The sequence below is a fragment of the Trachinotus anak genome, unplaced genomic scaffold, assembly GCF_046630095.1.
Source record: "Trachinotus anak isolate AG129_WGS33_773 ecotype Australia unplaced genomic scaffold, CSIRO_AGI_Tana_v1 ptg000003l, whole genome shotgun sequence".
Classification (NCBI taxonomy): Eukaryota; Metazoa; Chordata; class Actinopteri; order Carangiformes; family Carangidae; genus Trachinotus; species Trachinotus anak.
The window spans coordinates 3112457-3131410 of record NW_027273854.1 but is presented as its reverse complement, the minus strand read 5'-3'; the positions used below and the strand labels follow the sequence as shown (position 1 = coordinate 3131410).

The 18954-nt window shown below is 43.4% G+C and overlaps 1 protein-coding gene across 1 annotated transcript; it reads right to left on the bottom strand.

The window, feature by feature from the left end:
- Positions 1 to 179: 179 nt before the first annotated feature.
- On the bottom strand, positions 180 to 18929 carry LOC139611520 (calpain-15-like). Its single transcript, XM_071466265.1, has 14 exons — positions 17897 to 18929; positions 16616 to 16721; positions 14496 to 14683; positions 8850 to 9939; positions 8397 to 8605; positions 7558 to 7741; positions 6348 to 6571; positions 6128 to 6253; positions 5019 to 5171; positions 4534 to 4695; positions 3693 to 3913; positions 2857 to 3002; positions 2270 to 2448; positions 180 to 2165 (listed from the first exon to the last, which is right to left on the bottom strand). Exons 3-14 carry the CDS (start codon positions 14654 to 14656, stop codon positions 1988 to 1990), a joined length of 3033 nt encoding a protein of 1010 aa, XP_071322366.1. The 5' UTR covers positions 14657 to 14683; positions 16616 to 16721; positions 17897 to 18929; the 3' UTR covers positions 180 to 1987.
- Between the last annotated feature and the right edge of the window lie 25 nt (positions 18930 to 18954).

Genomic DNA, 18954 nt, shown 5'->3' with positions numbered 1-18954 from the left:
ATCTATCACCAGTGCAATTAAGACAGTCTGGACCTGAAGACCATCCTGTGATCTGAAATGTAAAGTGCATCATGTGTTCTCATGTGATCTCTGTGACGGGACGAGCAGCTTCTGTTTGTGGATCACACTTGGATCTTGGAGGCGGAGCTGCTCTGAGGACAGAAGAACATAATCTCACCTGTTCACTTAAAGCGTCCCTTCACCCAAATTACAAACATTTTGTTTTCTCATGTAACTGTTCACTGATCTCCAGACCCGGTGACCCTGAAACTTTTACTACAGACTGAAGGAGACCATCCTGTAACAAACGAGGTCACAGGTCGTCTGTCAGCAGGTCACTATGGCCCATAGTTAGGTCCTGTTGCTAGGCGACATCTAGTGGTCGTAGTGATGATGACAGGAGCAAAGGGAAAAGTGCGGTGACGTAGTTTATAGAGCGACAAAGTCCACGTCAGGAGGAGGTTGGGGTGGATGGATGAATATGACCCAGGAGAGCGGTGTTCGATTCCCATGTGACAGTAGCAGTTTATGTTGTTTCTATTATCCATGACCGTTCGATGTTGTTATTGTAACCATGACAACAATGATGGTCTAATGTTGAAGAACTTATTTTAACCCAAATCACCATCTTTCCTAAACCTAACCAAGACATGACTGTTATTATAGTAACCATGGTGATGAAGGTAGGTACGCTGCTCTCGGTACAGTCCATGTGGTTATTATTGTAACCATGACAACCAAGGTGAATCTACTGATGAAGGGACCAGCAGGAGGTTTTCACTCTAGCAGCTGGACTTGGTTTCTGTTCCCTCGCTACGATTGAAGTTGGCTGACTGGGTCCAACTGTTCCTCACAGAAAGAGCAGAGGCATCGTTACAAGAGACAGAACGAGATCTGTGCACAACTTTTCATTTTTCTAATCCAGCGAGTGATAAAATCCTGAACCCTCAGACTGAGAACCAAGACGAGCGAGAAAAGTCGAGATCTGTCACATGACAAATGATAAGGATAGAAATTACAGAAACCCTGAAAGGCAAGTAAATAAAAAAAAGTCGGGATTTTTCTGCACTTGAAATATGTAGAAGTGTATGAGAAAAACAAACACCTGACAAAAAATAAATAAAGTGAATTAAATAAAAAATTAATTTGCCCTCAGCAGCTTTGGCAGGTGGGAAAAAAAAATCACAGCCTCTTGTGGCCGAAATTAGTATCACAAAAACAAACACATTTTTTTGTACCTGTCTCTCAGGGCTTCCACTGAATTACATGGCTTGATAAAAAAAACAAAATGTTCATGCTTATATAAGCACTTTGCTGTTATTATCAGTGCTCATATACCTCATATGCCCCAATACTGTGGATATAGTTTTCTACTGAACTAAGATTATCTTCTCATACAGTTACTTATGTGTATAGTTATGTATTTGCTCAAGTGATGTCATTCTCCTATGTTACTGTCGATCTCATGTAAACCTCTGTACTGTTATGGGGCCGCATGTGGGGATCTTCGAGTGGGCCATGAGGTGGAAAAGGTCGGGAACCACTGGTCTGGAAAACATCTGGGAAGTGTGTTTTATTAATTCATGAAGTGAAGCCTGAATTTCATCCGACAATATTGTTGAAATAAAGAGGAAACTTCTCTCTTAATAAATGAGTAAATAACACTTTGAAGCCTCCTCTGGATAATCCCCAGAAACAATGTGAAGAGTTTCACAGGAACTACTTTCTACCAAAGAAATAGTCCCTATGAAAGGTGGTGACAGCGACTTTAGGTTTAACTCAACCAGTGAGACTGTTTCCGTCTCAGAGCAGCTCTCCAGTGTGTTTGTAAATTAATATCATGGTTTCTTTGCAAAACAGTTCAACATTTCAGGGACATATACCTGTTTACAGTCACGTGAGACAAACAGTCTGCAGGAGAAGCTGCCTCTATGTTGAGATCTCCGGATCCCAGTTGTAGTGACTGACACAGATGTGTCGTCGGCGGTCAGAGGGGTCGGGGCTGGTGCAGACCTGCGGTCTCTGGACTCAGAGCTGGACTGTGTGTGGCCTTTGAGGGACTCCAGTTCCCCAGAGAGGCCTGGACAGCCTTCCGATGAGCCAGTCTGTGTGTGATGGAGAATCCAGCGTTTCCCTCCAGCTGAGACAGAACCACCAGCACCTGTCTGAGGGAGAAAGAAGTAAAGAACACGGAGCCGCTGCGTCTGTTTGTTTTGAATCATTTTAAAGTCTGTGGTGATTGTGTTACGAGGTGTGTGTCGTGGGGAACCTGTGCAGGGGGGGGATGCTGTCGATGGTTTTCAGGCTGCCGCGCGTCGACACCACGTTGAAGCTGTCGCTGCAGTCGCAGGACACGTGCAGGTGGTGCCTGGGGTGTCTGTTCTCCACCATGACGATAAGCCCCGCCCAGCCGTGGGTCAGGTAGTAGCAGGTCATCCCCTCCCGACCCTGACACACACACACACACACACAGCAGGTTAGAGCTCATCAGCTGCTTCACGTGTTGTGATTTATTCAGCTGTTACTGTTGTTTTCGTGCAGGTTTAGTTTTGTGTTACTGATGTGCAGCGCTTCATATCAGTTGTGTTAGAGTGTTTGTTTGTTTGTTTGTTTGTTTTATGAGCAGCAAAGCAGCATAAAAACACACAAAAACATCAACACAATAAAAACACACTAAGACATCAGACTCAGCTCGAACACCTGGTTCACACTCTGCCAGGTGAGATCACAACTCAACTGCTCGTCAAATGAGCAGCAGGTGATTGTGGGTTCATCAGCGATCACCTGACCACAATCACCCGGTCACATGATTAAATCTACACAGCGCTGAGGAGCACTGAGCGAACGCGCCGTCACCTCGTGTCTCTCTCCTTTGGTTTCCGTCAGCTGGACGATGGCGTCGGCGATGGTGGTGTTGGAGGCCGTCACCTGCTCCACCATCACCAGTCTGGAGCTGTAGACAGCCAGCGTGTAGCCAGGGGCCTCAGATCTGCCCCCGCTCACTGAAAACACACAACAACACATGTACTTAGTTTACCTACAAGTTTTTAAGATGAATTCAGTCCTCAGAGGAGAGCAGACGCCTCCGGTTTGAAAAGACTGGACAATATGTGATGATGATATAAGATAAAGGACAACTCCAAAAACACTCAGGGTTCAACCACAGACTGTAAATAAAGATGGACGCAGCCTCTGTGACGTCACCCACAGGTTTCTGAAGAGTGAGCTGCTCCGCCGTCGCCATCTCCATGTGCAGTATCTGAGTCTCACTGATATAAAGGGTTAAAATATTAGAAAAACCTTTCAGTATAATACAACACAGAATCAACATCAGAATCAACAGACCTGCAACAAACTGTTTGTTGCAGGTCTGTTGGATTAGACTGACTTAGTTTTAGCTCAGTTTCTCGTAATAAAGTGGAAACTCTGCACAAAGTGTGCCCGTGAGGTCACGTTCCTCCAGGTGTGTTGCAGGATCCGGATTCACCTCCTGCCGCTGGAGCCAGAAGAGACAAAGCTGAGCAGAGACATGATGGAGCCTGAGTGGAGCTGAACCAGTCAGAAACCGGTCACACTGAACGTGACAGGCTGACACATGAACACACACCCAGGCTGCGACAGCTCAGGAAGCAGCTGTGACCTTCCAGGCCTGAGGTTGGATTCACCACACAGACAATTAGCCTGGTGCGTACCTGTCCCCTCTGCGACGGCGCTGTGCCAGTGGTTGAAGGCGCAGCAGAGCGCGGCGTACTCGCCCGGCTCCAGCATGACGTCACAGCCCACGAACCTCCTCACCGAGCGCCGGCTGTGAGCCAGCAGGCGACCCAGCGTCAGAGTCCCGGAGCTGTCGTAGGAGACCCGGAACACCAGCACACACAGGTCCAGCAGGTGGCTCTCTGCTGTGTCCCACCGCCTGAGGAAACAGAGGAAACCTTCAGGATGTGTGTGTTTTAGTCTGAAGTCATTTCAACTCATCCTTTTGTTTTCCTGTGAGATGAAGTTAGGGGGAAAATATGGAAAACATGGAAGCCCTTTTTTTTTTTTTTTTACCAGGATCATTTTTCATTTTCATCGGCACAAACAACCCCTGTTTTTTTCTTATGGGAAGTAAGAAATAAAGAAAATCCCCCCCCCCGCCCCCATCTTGTTTTCAGAGATGAAAAAAAATATTTAAAAATTAAAGAATTTAATCTCTGATGAAGAGTAGAGACATTTCATTAAAGGGTTAATTAGTCAAACATTTCTGTTTTTCTAATGAATTGGCTTCATTCTTCTTGGGCTTCTGCTAAAAACAAATAAAGTGGAATTAAATTTAGATGGTTTGTATTGATTTAATGTTCAGTGATACTGATCAGGGCCGTTCTCTCTGCTTTGTTGTTTACTGTTTCATTTTTGATGGATGTGAACATGAAGTGCAACCTGCAGCTTTATCCATAAACTCCCCTCAACGCTGACACATCGTGTCTGTCGCTCAGCATCTGTGAAACAAAGACCTCCTTGTTAAAGGTCCACAGGTGTGGAACGTCGTCCTACCTGCTTCCCTGCTGGAACAAAGCCAGTTCTACAGATGTTCTCTCCAGAACCGTGATGGACACCACCCCCACCGGAACGTCGGCTCCTCGGGGGAAAACACCCGGGACCCGAAGCTCCTGCCAGTCTGAGTGAATCTTACAGATGTCGACTGAGTCAAAGTACCTGCCAGGGTCAGGCACACACACATCAACACACACACACACACACTACACATACACTACACAATGTGGGTTTCTACTGTTCACTCTGTTGAATATTTCTGTTCTATAAATGTATAAATTTAATTTTCCACTTCAGATTCAGTGTGTTGAGACTGACTCTGTGTTTGCAGTGGAAATTAACAATAACCTGTATTTTAAATTGAAAAAAAAAACCTGCAGCTTCCAACAATAACAGTTAGTAGTTTGTTAATCCTCATGGGTGTAATAAGGAGAATCTATAATCAATTAACCAATCAGCTGACAGGTTACCTGCCCCTAATCTACCTGATGAAATCCCAGAAGTCCATCCAGAACAGGCCGTCCTCGGCTCGCTGGGCGCAGAGCTCCCTCTTCAGGTGAGGAGGCCAGTTTGGCCAGTCATCGGCCCAGGGTCCGGTCCAGGAGAACCGACCCCACGGGTTCCTCAGCTGCAGTAATCTGAGCCAGGAGCCAGATGTTAGAGGTTATGAGTTGGTTCCACCAAAGTAGAGTCCTGGTGTTTGATTGGCACCTGGTACTGGCTGATACCCGAGGACGTGCCCCTGACCTACAGCTGAGGTCAGTTTACCTACTGAAACCTCTCTGATCTTTGTCTCACTGCCCAGACAACGACAGCAAGATAAGAGAAGATGATGATAAAGTTCAATCTGTGCACTCATCTGATTAATCAGATTAAGTCCTTCATGGGCTGCTGCTCAGACTAGTTTCAGATTTACATCCCTGTTCATCCAGAGTCAGATCAAATATTAACCATTTGTGTTAAATTTTGTCATATTGCTGTGTGAAGTCTTGAAATTTGGCTAAAACGTGTTTTGCGAGGTCACCATGACCTTGACCTTTGACCTTTTACAATCAAAATCTAATCAGTTTATCTTTGAGTCCAAGTGAATGTTTGTGCCAAATTTGAAGAGGTTCTGTCAAGATGTTGATGATGTGAAATGTGAGATATCGTGTCCACGAGAGCGGGACGGACAGAAAACCAGAAAACAATATGTCACTGGTGCAGAGACATAATAAAAACTGTATTTTTGGATAGAGTTGATCATCAGTCAAAGATAAGAAAGTGATGGGGGGGGGGGCACAGCGGCCTGGGGTTTGAATCTGACCAACGGCCCTTTACTGCATGTCATCCCCTCTCTCTCCCCATCTTTCCTGTCTCTCTCTCTCTGTACCTAACTAATAAAGGCATTAAAAAGGCATTTAAAAAAATAACTTTAAAAAAAAAAAAAAAAAAAAAAAGATAAGACAGAGATTTCTTCATCGCCCTGGAGTCATTTACAATCGTCCTCTCTGCTCCCGTCACTCTGTAACCCTCCTGTGCTCAGCTGCAGGTACAGGAACTGTCCCAGTGAAAACTACATATTTCCTGGGACAGTTGTATCTTCAGTCCTCACCTGTGAGAGTCTACGTCTCGCACATCCAGGACAGAGTAGGCGTGTCGTGGACGTAAACCCAGGGACTCGTACTCCGTGTCATCCACCTTCATGTTGCCTCCTCCGCAGGACGCCCCCATCAGGAAGCTGGCAGCGCACAGAGGTAGGATTGATATAATGATATGAACCAAAATCAAAAACTACCCCTCAGACTGTCTCAGAGACGCTTCCTGCCGCTCACCCTGCTTCTTTGGAGCTCAGCATTTTGGCCCAGATGAGGTCCGTGTCGATGGGTTCCTCCTTTGGGTTGGTGGCACTGACCTGGAGGGCCAGCGACTCGCAGGGGGCCCCGGTCAGCGTGGACAGGCCCTCAATAGCACGACCTGCCTGCAGAGCGAAGTAGGAACCGTGGAGCTTCGCCAGAGCTTTTTCTATCAGAGGAACCCAAAGCTGTTTCCTCTGGGCCTGGAGAGGGAACATGAGAGAACAGGGAAACAGAGCTGAAGATGAAAATACACAAAGACGACTGAGGTACATCCTGAGCTCCAGGCTGTGGAGGGAAAAAATATAGTCAGATTATTCTTTAATACTAAGATGAAAAGTCGATTCTCATCTGCACAATAATCCTGCAGATCACACTCCTGTGCCCTGGAGACAGAAACATTTCAGGATGATGTACGAGAAGTGTTAAGAATGATACTACAGTACCCAGAAGGCGTTGTACTGAATTTTATCTAACATTCATTTGTTCATTTATTTCACACCACATCAAAACATGAGCGAACCCATCTGCAAATGTAATATATGTATATTGAATGTACAAACACATTATAAAATAGAAATGTAACAATGATGAAATAACCTTTTAGAAAAGGAACAATTTCATATATTGACATATTTCTCTGGCCCATACAAATATGTATGTTTATGTGTGCATGTTTATATTGTAGACATACAGTATGTTACATAAATTCATATCGATGTATTCATCCATATATGAATTAAACATATAGTTAACAAACATGGTTGCAACATGTTATATCATATAAAAATTAATCATAATAAATGCACATATACAAACTATAAGTATTTTGTATATATTGTGTATATATATCCAGAGGTTGTATATGTGATAATAATACAGGTGACATATGGAAACATCACTCTTGATATAGGGACATAGACGTCATATATTACATTTCAGTACAGGGGCACAACACACTGTCTGGTGTGCAAGTTTTCCTGATGCACAGCAGTTCAGTCAGAGATGATGCAACGAAAAGATTTGTCACTGTCAACAGAGCTCGAAGAAATGCTGAAACATCTCAGGCCTCAACACGGTCTGAGAACCAGAGGAACTAAAACTGCTCTGAACGCTGAAAACAACTTCAGAGGTATCTTGGTTTTAAAAAGTTTGGGAACCACAGGTTTGAACGACGCCAACGTTTCACCTGAGAGAAGAGGAGGTGGCAGTTCTCGTCGCAGGGCAGCATGTCGTCCACTAGCACCGTGGTCCACGAGCCGTCCTTGCAGAGACGCACCTGATAGGCTCCCTCTGCGCACAGCGAGCGGGTCACCATCACTTTCTCCACCAGCTCGGGACGTTCAGCCAGAACAGCCAAGGCACTGAGGAACCTGTTCTCCAAAACAGTCAGCAGAGCAGAAACATGGCACTGGATTCAGACACAATCTGTCTTATTGGCAGCTGTGAATCCTCCACCACCCAGTTCACTAACAGAGACCCTCAGGGCTCAATCCTCGGCCCATCATTATTCTCCATTTATAGATCAAATCTGTCAAAAGCATCATGCCAGCTTTTATTTCTACACAGATGATGCTCACATCTATTTTTCTTTAACTCTTACAACACAGTTTTGTACACCAGTTTGATTGACTTTAAGTGATTCCTTAACTATAGAACTGAGATAAGGAGCAAACCTTAAATACTTAAGTGAACATTTTAATGAAACCTTTACTCAGACTTTTAGGAAAATCTTAACTTCAGGTGTTTTGTGCAACTAGCCCCAAGACACTGAGCCTTTAGACTCAGGAGGCTCTGTCTCCCTTTTTTAAATCTCTTTTAATTTAGATCTGTTCACTATTTTTTATAACATATATAACAGATAAAAGTTTTATGTTTTTATGAAGCACTTTGAAATTATTATTATTATTATTTCCAAACAGATAAATCGGTTGCACAGATCCTTCTTCTGTGTCATAAACTAGCAACTGACAGGTGATGTGTTTTTTGTGTCTAATTCTCAGTTGGGACGCTTCTGTTTTTTCTCACCAGCAGTTACCCAGAAGTCCCTGCAGGATGTCAGAAGGGCGAGGCATGCGGAAAACAGACCACTTCACCGCCCGGTCTCTGAAGTTGCAGCAGTTGATTTCTTGTGGACGAAGCCACTTTTTGACCCGATGCTGGACGCTGTCGTCCGCCGGGAAGCCCACGGACTTTGGACTGGGAGGGAAACTGTCGTCCACAAATGTCACTGCGTTCTGAAATAAAGGGTTGAAAAGCAGAATAATTAAATCGTAGAGACAATTGTGCCTCACATGCATTGTAGAGACGAAAATACATCGTTTTCATGTGTCCTCTTTTTGTTCCCCCAGAAACTTTCTGCACAGTGAAGCTTGAACATCACAGAGCAGGAACATTAAAGATTGATCAAAGATTGATTTGGAGTGTGGCGCTAGTTTGAAGGTTCATCTCTCACTCTCTGACTTCGTGTCGTGTACAAACCTCTCTGCAGAAGCTGACGATGTTCTCCCACAGCTCTTTGGCCTCCCCTTCGTCGCTCTGCCGCAGTGCCTCCACCAGCATGCTCTCCTTCCTCCGCAGGGCCAGCGCTGGTTTCGGCTGTGTGGCCTGTTGCTGAGGGGTGTGGCAAGCCAGGCAGTGTTTGGCTCTGAGCTTGTTAATGAGCGTGCACGCCGGACACGACCACTCCTCCGTCCTGTTAACGGACACCATGCAGGGTGGAAACGAGGCGTCGGATGCAGGTGACAGCGGTGACATCTCCTCCTTCAGGATGCTGAGCCGCCTGCTGGGCAGCAGCTCTGGTTGAGCAGACAGATGTGAGACAGCGAGAGTTGAGGGGGAGGGACTGATGCTATGTGCTTGACTGAGGCAAACATCCGGAGGCGGCACCTCTCTGCGACTGCAGGGAACTGGGTTATTATGACCTGAAGACGATGCACTGAGCACTGAGGAGTGTGTGTTGGTATACGAGGCCTCCACCGGCAAACACTCTCCTCCGGTTGATATAGAAAGAGAAAGCGCCCCCGCTGCAGGTTCTGGTTGTTGTGTCCCTGTTTGATCGCAGACCTCAGGCATGAGCAAGGCCTCAGCAGGGATCTGGGGGAGGGACAGTTTGCGTGGTCCCCCACAAGCAGAGCAGGACATGGAGGTAGGGGTGTTCTGCAGAGTGCACCTCAAACATTCCCAGGCCAGGCTGTGTTTACCTGCATCTTCTGCCTGTTTCTTGTTTTGCTGCGTGCACAGCTCAGCTGATGAGGGCCTCAGGGAACCGGAGCAGCTGCTGGAGCGCTGAGGCCGGGGCTGGTCCTCGGATGAGTCCCGGGGTCGGTCCGGTGCTCCGGTGTAGCCGCAGAGAGAGCAGGCCAGGCTGCGATGCGAGTTGGCCAGGGTACAGCGTGGGCAGGACCAGTCACCGTCCTCCCTGCTGGACCCGTGCCACATCAACCTGGTGTCAGATCTTCGCCGGGGGGCTTCACAGATGGAGCAGCGGGGAGCACCGGCTGCGTTCAGGAAAGTACAGCAGCCACAGGCCCACTGGCTCCTCTGCATGGGCATCGAACCAGAAGAGAAACTGGAGGGAAAACACAGTCATTCATAAAACACAATCTGGACATAACATTTATTATATTATATATTAAACACTATATCATGGTTTTCTTTCCATTTCTATCAAATACACATTGTATCAGTGTATTATCACTGTATCATGTGTGTAAATGACATAAACAGCACATATATAACAATGTTAATATATTATCAGAACTGCTGGAGTTGCACAACTGGATTTCTGTAACACATAACACACATGTATTTGCACAATTCACTTATATAGTATAGCTCTATTCTGATTGGTTAGTTAGGTTGTAGCTGTATTCTGATTGGTTAGTTTGTAGGTGTATTCTGACTGGTTGATTTTAAGATGAATTCTGATTGGTTAGTTGGGTTGTAGCTGTATTCTAATTGGTCGATTTGTAGCTGTATTCTGATTGGTTGAACTCCTTAAGGGAATCCCTTCAAGGACTAATGATTAGATCTTGGTGGTCAAAGGTCAAAGGTCAAGGTCACTGTGACCTCACATGTTTTTAGCCATAATTCAAGACCTCACTCAGCAATTATGAAAACATTTCACACGAAGGTTTAATATTTTTTTATGATTCTGGATAAACAGGGATCTAAGCAGAAACTAGTCTGAGTGGCGGAGAGAAACAACTGAGGAGTTAATTCTAGTTCTTACCTGATTTTGGCTCAACAATAGTCACATTTACTGATATAATAACACGTATCAGCTAAAGTGAGGTGAAATGTAAAAATATCAGATCTGTCTTCAGCTGAACTCTGGTTTCAATAAGTGTAAAAATCCCTGGAGACCAGAGGAGGAAAAAGCCTCAGTAGACGAGGGAAAACTCCAAATATAAACGGCTGCATTAACACTTCTTGCATTTTCTACCCTCCGGGAAATAATTAAAATGCATGAATATGGAAATGACAGAAGAAGCTGCACCACAGTTAAAACAGAAACTGTTCTTTCACTGGTGCCCCACAGAGACCGACGGTTTCCCGCCCTCCTCACGCAGGGTCCCAGCTGTAAAGTCAGCTCACAGTGTGTGCAGCGTGGTCGGTCCTTTAACAGACTGAACATGGAACAAAAACACTGCTACACGTCTAAGATTCATGTTCCCGATTGTGTTCAAAGGCCTCAACTGTGAAGCAGACCCAGATTATCTGAGCTGTGGCATCCAGGGAGAAATTTAGACTGGAGGAGCCAGTGGGACATCTGTGTGGAGGCTGGCCCACATTTTCAAGCTGCGCTCTAAGTAGCTTTTCATCACGCCTGAAACTTCCGGCACAGTCCGACCTGGACGGGTTGCTGCAGAGCAAACTGTGCTACACCTGAGCTGCCATGGAAATGAGTGAAGCAGAGATACTTTTTGTTACTGTACCTGCATCACCTTCACTTCTTACTGCTAAATACACTGATTAATATTTTCATTTTGTAAACAATAATTGTCTTCACATACAATTTTGTCTCTTTTCTATTTGTAATTTATTTGCTGACACTTTATTTTAAAGGTACCACAGTTTACTCTTCTTCTGTGTTTTACTTGAAGTGTTAATATCCATCAGAAGATATATTTGTTGTTTTAAGAACCAAAAACCATCTCAGTGTAGTTTTACATCTCCTCTCTCAGGCTTCTCTCTGGAGCTCTAGTAACAACAGGTCAGTCAGCCAATCAGAAGAGAGGATCTGAGCCTTTCTTCTTATTGGCTGACTGTTTTCTGAGCGATCAAATAAATATACAGCAGATTTCAGGTAAACACTCAGAGAAACCAAATCCTGCAAGGTTGGATGGTGGGTCCAGGTGGGCGGGGCTTGGGGTGTGGCTAAAGGTGGCGACTGCTTTGTTGTGACATCACAAAGTTCCAGGAGTCCTGACGGCTGGTTTTAAGGCTCAGTTTCTGAATACAGGCTGTGTGCATTTCTCTGTGGACTGAGGCTTTGATACTTTCACAGTATTAATATAGAACCTGGACCTGTTTTATAATCACAAACATATGGACATCTACCTTTAGACTGTGTGGAGCTTTAAAAAATGAGCCTTTATTCAAATGTTAATGCTCTGTTGGTTTTCATTTGACTAGAAAAAGGAGAAAAAGATGAAACAGGAACTGTGGCTTATGTGAAAGGTGAAGTGAGGTGAGCTCCTGTCTGGATGAACGTCATTAAGAGATGGAAGTGATGGGGGACCATGGAGGAACAAGAAAACTTTCAGATAAAACTGCAGGTCTGCTGAGCACAGAGGCAAAGTCGACCCCCCCCCCCCCCCCCCCCCCCCCCCCCCAATGACTGCAGCTCACTGCAGGAGGGTTCAGCTGACACGTGATGTTCTGTGCTGTCTGCATTACAACTGTAAGGCTCAGTGTTGGTGGCTGATGTCTTTTGAGATCTGTCCTGTTCCAGAGTCGGACTGTTCCAGATAACAGAACCCAGAGACGTGTTCCTGATTCGAGTTCTCTTGTCTGAGACCATCCTCTGTGTTTGTTATTGTGATTATGATGATTTAGTTATGATATTACACCACACATTGCAACTTCAATGCGATGGAGTGGATATTTAATTTATATTCTACACTGGAGTATGTCGTCATGAATTCTTCATGAACTGGTCGATATAAAGTAAACCTCAGCCTTCCTGAGCACTATCAAATCACCACTTATGAATTATTACTGTATCTCTGTCTCATATAGTGTCTATACTCTGTCCACTGTCAGTCCTCTCTGCTGCCACACTGTCCCAGTCGTCATCAGACTCGCCGCCAGCAGGAGTCAAGTTACTCGCTGACAGGAAACGTAACGCCACCGGGAGAATCCCAGGTGATTGGACGAGAGATGATGGTCTGGAGATGAACACATGAGCTTCTCAAAGGGAATTCAGATCTGCAGACCATTGTACATCACATCTGATGCTTAGAGAATGAAATACCCTCGAACGAAAAGTAAAATAAAACAGTACCGACAGTTTCATTATTATTTAAAAATCTAAAATCAGGAGTTCCAGTGATTTAATGATGAATCATTTTCTTTGAGCTTCGGGGCAGGAAATTCTTCAAATGTCAGGTGTGTTTGTAGGAGCTGTTTCCAGATGTTTCCAGATGTTGATCACTAATCCAGACCACTGTTAAGCTTCCATTTACACCCTCTTAACAGGAGCAGGTGGAGGAGGAGGTGAAGCATGTGACACCTCACAAAACAAAAAAAACATGACAACCACGGTCCGGTACGCCTGCTGCTGGAGGGGAAGTATTTCCAGAGCCGGGTCGCATCAGGGGGTTGAAAGAAAAGAGGATGCATGGAGCACTCATATCTGGTTGTTCAGGGTAGAATTTAAATATTTGGTTTTGTTCGTTTTCATATATAAGAAGTTTATAAATTGACTATTAAAATTGTTGTTCATTAACTTTCTGTCAGTCAATGAATCAAGTACTAATTGTTTCAGCTCCAGTGAAAAAAGTAAATGGTGCAAATTCTTAAAAACTCCCTTAAATACAGTAGCAAAGTATTTTTCTCATTTCTTTTAGCTACAGAGCAGATATTAAAGGTCCAATATTAAAGTAGATGTCTGTGTTTTTTATTTATTTATTATGAAGCAGGTCTAGGTTCTATATTAATACTGTGAAAGTATCAAAGCCTCAGTCCACAGAGAAATGCACACAGCCTGTATTCAGAAACTGAGCCTTAAAACCAGCCGTCAGGACTTCTGGAACTTTGTGATGTCACAACAAAGCAGTCACTACTCTCAGCCATTCACTGACCTGTTGTTACTAGAGCTCCAGAGAGAAGCCTCAAGAGAGGAGATGTAAAACTACACTGAGACGGTTTTTGGTTCTTAAAACTGCAAATATATCTTCTGATGAATGTCAACACTTGTTTTCTACTTTTACCTTCAGAAATCAACAGAATGTGTAATTTTGCCCAAACATTTGTGAAGAGCTAAGTCAGGCCTGAAGAGAGAGTTCAGCTCTGAAACTCTGAGCCACGATCATCACTGCTCATCTGCCTTTAAAGAAACGTTCTCAACTCAGATATTAAACTAATATAAGCAGCAAATAGCAGGTTTTCTGGAGCGTTTCACAGTGTGAGCTCCTCACCTCTGCAGAGGAACATTAATAAGACACAAGGCTCATTAGATATATATTAAGGTCTGTATAAGACTCATCAGCTCTTATATTTAATGATGGAAGTGATTGTTTAAACTGTAGAAGTGATAACAGAATCTGATTTTGCTCTGAAGGTGATTGATGGATCACATTCACTCCACAGGACTTAATTATTGATTCATGTCGCTTGACTGAAACGTTGCTATTAACTCCTTTCACCACTGTGTGTGGAGCTGATGTATTATCTCGAACCAGCACCTTCAGTTCTCAGGTTTTCTGTGTGTCTGAGGAAAGTGTGTTAACCAGTCTCCCCGAAACAGATTCTCCTTCAGGACCGTGACGGTTTGTTAAATGCTGAGCTTCTTCACTCCCCTGAACTCAGACTCTTCACACACCGTTACTTCCTGCTGGTGTGAAGTCTGACGGCGTGTTTGGCGTCGGGGTGACAGGTTCACCACCGCCCGTCTCTTACCTGCGCTCTCTGTGCCTGCTGGGTCTGGGAAGCTGCCGCGGGATGAAGGTGCTTTGGCTGCTTCTCAGACACCCCATGACGGGGGAGGGGGGCAGAGCCGCACCCCGGGGTGCAACTTCACCCTCGGCCTCTTCAACAAGGGAGGAGGTGGAACTTCCCATGGTGCCGCTGGCTCAAGTGGAAAGGCCCTGAAAGAAGAGGAGGCAGAGGGAGAGTCGGCGTCTGCTGGAAACAAAAAATAATAATCAAATCAAATCATCTCTGATTCCGTCTTCTTCTATTTAGCAGATTTCATATTTTTTCTTTGTCATGTGTCTCAGTAAACTGATGATCTTTGGAAAGAAATGTTCATGCATCACATTGGGCTCTCCTTTTTAATTTTTTATTAATAATTTTTGCTGTTTTCTGACATCTGATTAGGAGAACAACGTCCAGATCAATCAATGACAAAAAATTATCTTTAGTTGCAGCTCTAATTGAAAAGATGGACACTAGTATTAGAGAGATGAACAATAAACCTATTAGACAAGGTCACAACTATCTCCCATAGACAGCTGGTGCAGCATCAATACACCAAAGCACAGGCATCACATTCCCTGAAAAATAATGACTTATGTGTTCATTTTTTGACAATAATTAGAGATTAACTTAGTGTAATGTTAAAAACAGCCGTGGCTGAGTTTTTAATTTGTCATCATGACAAAAAGAAGGAATTTATTTTCACATAATAACACTGGCTGTCTATGCAAAGTAGTTGTGACCTTGTCAAATATGTTTAATGTGCATCTTTCTATTCTACTATTATGCATGATACTAATTATCATTTCAATTACAGCTGCAACTAAAGGCTATTTTTTTTATGTTTTTATCATTGATTAATCTGCAGGTAATTTTTCAGTCAATTGTTTTGTCTATAAAATGATGGAAAACAGTGAAAAATCCTCTTATTAATAAAACATTTAAAAAAAAACAGGGCCCAAGGTGATTATGTAAATGTCTTGCGTTGTCTGAACAACAATCTAAATCTCTGTTTACTGACACATACGGCGAAGAAAAGCATGAAATCAGCTCAATTTAAGAAGCTGGCATCAGAGAAAACTTGATTTTGTGGGGAAAAAAGTTATCTTCTCCATGTTGGAGCAGGTGAAGAATGAACACTCGATCTCGACAAGGAACACTCAGAAAAATGATCCATGACAATGTCATCTGCTGAAGAAGATCATGTCATATGATCAAAAGCTCCAGAACCTCAGACCTCAGGGTTGGATTGTTTCTTTCTTTTTTCTTTTTTTGAAGGACAATAATAAACTTTCAGTCCCACGTCACAACTACCTAACATGATGTTTTTCAGCAGTTCTTTGATAAACCTGGAGCATCTCCATCAGACAGCAGCAGACAGGATGATGGATCAGCTGATAGAAACCTGACAACACATACATCAGAGGATTTTCAACCTGGTGGAAAAAATATTCTTCATCATATTATTTTGACCTCAGACTGAACGCTGGTATTCATTGATTCGTTTAAAGATCCATGGTATTCACCCTCAGTCGATACTGTCAGAGACACGGAAACATGAGCAGGTGACATTGCTGAGACTCGGAGAGAGGGCACACACAGATGTCATGTACTGTCATGTGCTTCTCCTGTATGAGGCTGCCTCAGCTTCCTCCCTGCTCGCTCCACTGTTTTGTCCTTGAACAAGGACTTGAAATGTCTCTGATAACCTCAGGAGCTCACACTTTAAAGGACACACTGATCAGAAGATTGTGTTCTCTGTTCTCTACCCAAACACTTCTGCTCTCATGAATCAGAATCACACATCTCATAGCGTTTGTCTCCTTCTTCATCAGTGTGTCAGAAAAAAAACAAAAAAATCAATCAAAACATTAAAGATTGAAATTTTAACAGTTAAAGCTGAATTAATGCTGTTTGGTTTGGTTTGCATCCATGTGAATCTCCCCGTAGCTCAATGCAGATGCGTCCCTGCTGATACTGAAGTTCACATAGACTTCAGGTAACCTGGTGCACCTGCAGTACAGCCGGTGGCTGCACGAGAAGCTGCAGAGCAGCACGAGGACCTGAAAACAAACAGCCGCCGTGTGAAGAGCAGGACTCACCTGACCGCTGCCGGATGGATGCTCCTGCCTGCTGCCTGAGATCTCCATGCATCCTCTTTCCTCTAAGCACCCATCTGCACAGTCACCACTGCTCTCCTCACCATCTCTGTCAAGCCACAATGAAAAACAAACACTTCCTGTCACATAATTCAAAATAAAACCCCTACTGGCAAACAGGGGTTGCAACATTTCTTTAGTTACACAAACATCCGTCAGGATAAATGGAAATATGCATGAAAACTGTTTATAATGAACAACCATTCCCTTACTTTTATTGTGATAGTCATCATTTCAGGTATTTTAAAACAATAATGTTTCACTGTCATGTACTGTCTTGATTATTTATGCACTGTATCACTGCACTATATCATTGCACTACATGGCACTGTCCCTTTGTAAAAAGCTGTTTACATTACATTTATATTTTTTATATTTATATTTTTTTTTATCTGCACCGTGGGTCCGAGAGGACTGAAATTTCAATTGTGCTGTATGTCCTGTATGTGTAGCATAATTGACAATAAAGCTGACTTTGACTTTGACTTGACTTTGACTTAATTCTCTGGTTCTTAAATACGAGGAGAACAATTAATCAATCAGTAGAGAAAATAATGTGGAGATCATTATAAAATGAAAACAGTCATTAGTTTTAGTTTAAACTTGCAGTTACACTGGTTTCAAGCCTTTTTAATTTAGTTTTAAATAACAAATACATTCAATAAATATATCTATTCTTCACTGTAGGAATCTCATGAAAACCCAAACCAGTGTTGTAAGTGAAATAAAGGAAGCTGCAGCTGCTGGCTTGTTGGATTTCAGACCATTACTGTGGTATAATGACTGGGACTGCAACTATTCATTATTTCAATTAACAATAAATCAAACGGTTTCACTGAATAATTAAATGATTAATTTTAACTCTATAAATGGTTAAAAATGGTTAAAAGGCCAAAATCCAATAAGTCCAATTTGCAATGTTATCAAACATCTGATTGATTAATTGACTAGAACAACAGAAAATTAAACAGCTATTTTGATAATTGAATGATTGTTTTTCCAGCAGAAATGCTAAGATCTGACCGGTCTCAGCTTCACAGATGTGGGGGTTTGAAGCTTCTCTGGCAGGTTTACTGACACCAAACACTGCTGAAAAAATGAAAGCTGGATAAACTAGACTGGGTTTGGTTTTCCCTTTCTCAGTATAATGGTCAAATTCCACCCTCAGTGCTCTCTTTTATTTTGAAGGCTGCTTCCTCTTCATTTCTGCCTCACTGTTTTTACCTTGACGCACTTCTCCTCCTGCGCGCCGCCGGCGGCAGCGCTCCACCTCCGGGGACGTTTCCATGGCGGGACACCGGGCCGCCGTCGGGACATATCGACCTCTTATCCGGTCAAGAGGAATATCTTCTTCCCCTGTTACGGTCCTGGATAATAAAAGCTGAATACACCCAAGACGTCAGCTCAGTTCCACACACCCACACCAAACTCCATTATAAATGTACCAGTATTGTTGTCTGTCTCCATGGCGCACACACACACCCTGTTAAACATGAATTTAAGATCCATTTAACGAATCATTGCTGCTTTCTGCTTATTTCGGCACACATGTTATTCATCAACCAGCATTTTATTTTCAGAAAATGGAAATTCTTGTGTTTCTATATTGGTCTGATCACTGCTCAAAGACCTAAAAATGCCTCATACACAAAATAATTGAACATCTCATAAAATGTGATGAATCACCGAGTCTCTGCTGTTAATGAGGCTGATCCAGCATAGTTGCTTTTTTTTGGTTGAAATTGCGACTGATTTCATGTTATCTTAGTTTTCTAGTTCATGTGGCTCTGATCCTGTTAAACGTTGTTGTTTTGTTGAGCTTTTAAAGGAAGTTCTTAATATTATTGTACTTATTGAGTAGAGGCAGATAAATACAAGAGAGAAAGTTAGAAGAGACAGAACAGGTCAAAGCCTCATTATCAGTCACTGCCATTTGCCTGTTATACTTACTGCATTACCTGCAAATACAAACTTAAGACTTCCTGTAACCTTTTCAAATTAAAAGCCCTCAATTGTTTCAGTGGACAGAAACCCCCTATTTTTTTCACAGGGCTTTTACTGCTGTGGGCAGCTACAGGAAGTGTATCTTCTCATTTCCTGTTATTGGTGTTTCTGTTTTCAGTGTTCAGATCTGCCAGTTTCTTAAGCAGTTAGCATGACTACTCACTCGCCCTCCCTCCCTCTCTCTGCTCAGTGTGTAAGTTTAGTTCTTCCTCTGCCTCCTTCAATAATAATGATACATGTAATAAAGTAGTTTATTTGCTGTAATGGAGGTGAGGCTC

Excerpts from the sequence above, each read along its gene's own strand:
- LOC139611520 (XM_071466265.1), bottom strand. The coding sequence starts at position 14,656 with ATGGGAAGTTCCACCTCCTCCCTTGTTGAAGAGGCCGAGGGTGAAGTT. Across the intron at positions 9,940-14,495 it reads AGCAGGCACAGAGAGCGCAG|TTTCTCTTCTGGTTCGATGC; the intron begins GTAAGAGACGGG and ends TTTTCCCTCCAG. Across the intron at positions 4,696-5,018 it reads GACTTCTGGGATTTCATCAG|GTACTTTGACTCAGTCGACA; the intron begins GTAGATTAGGGG and ends TGACCCTGGCAG.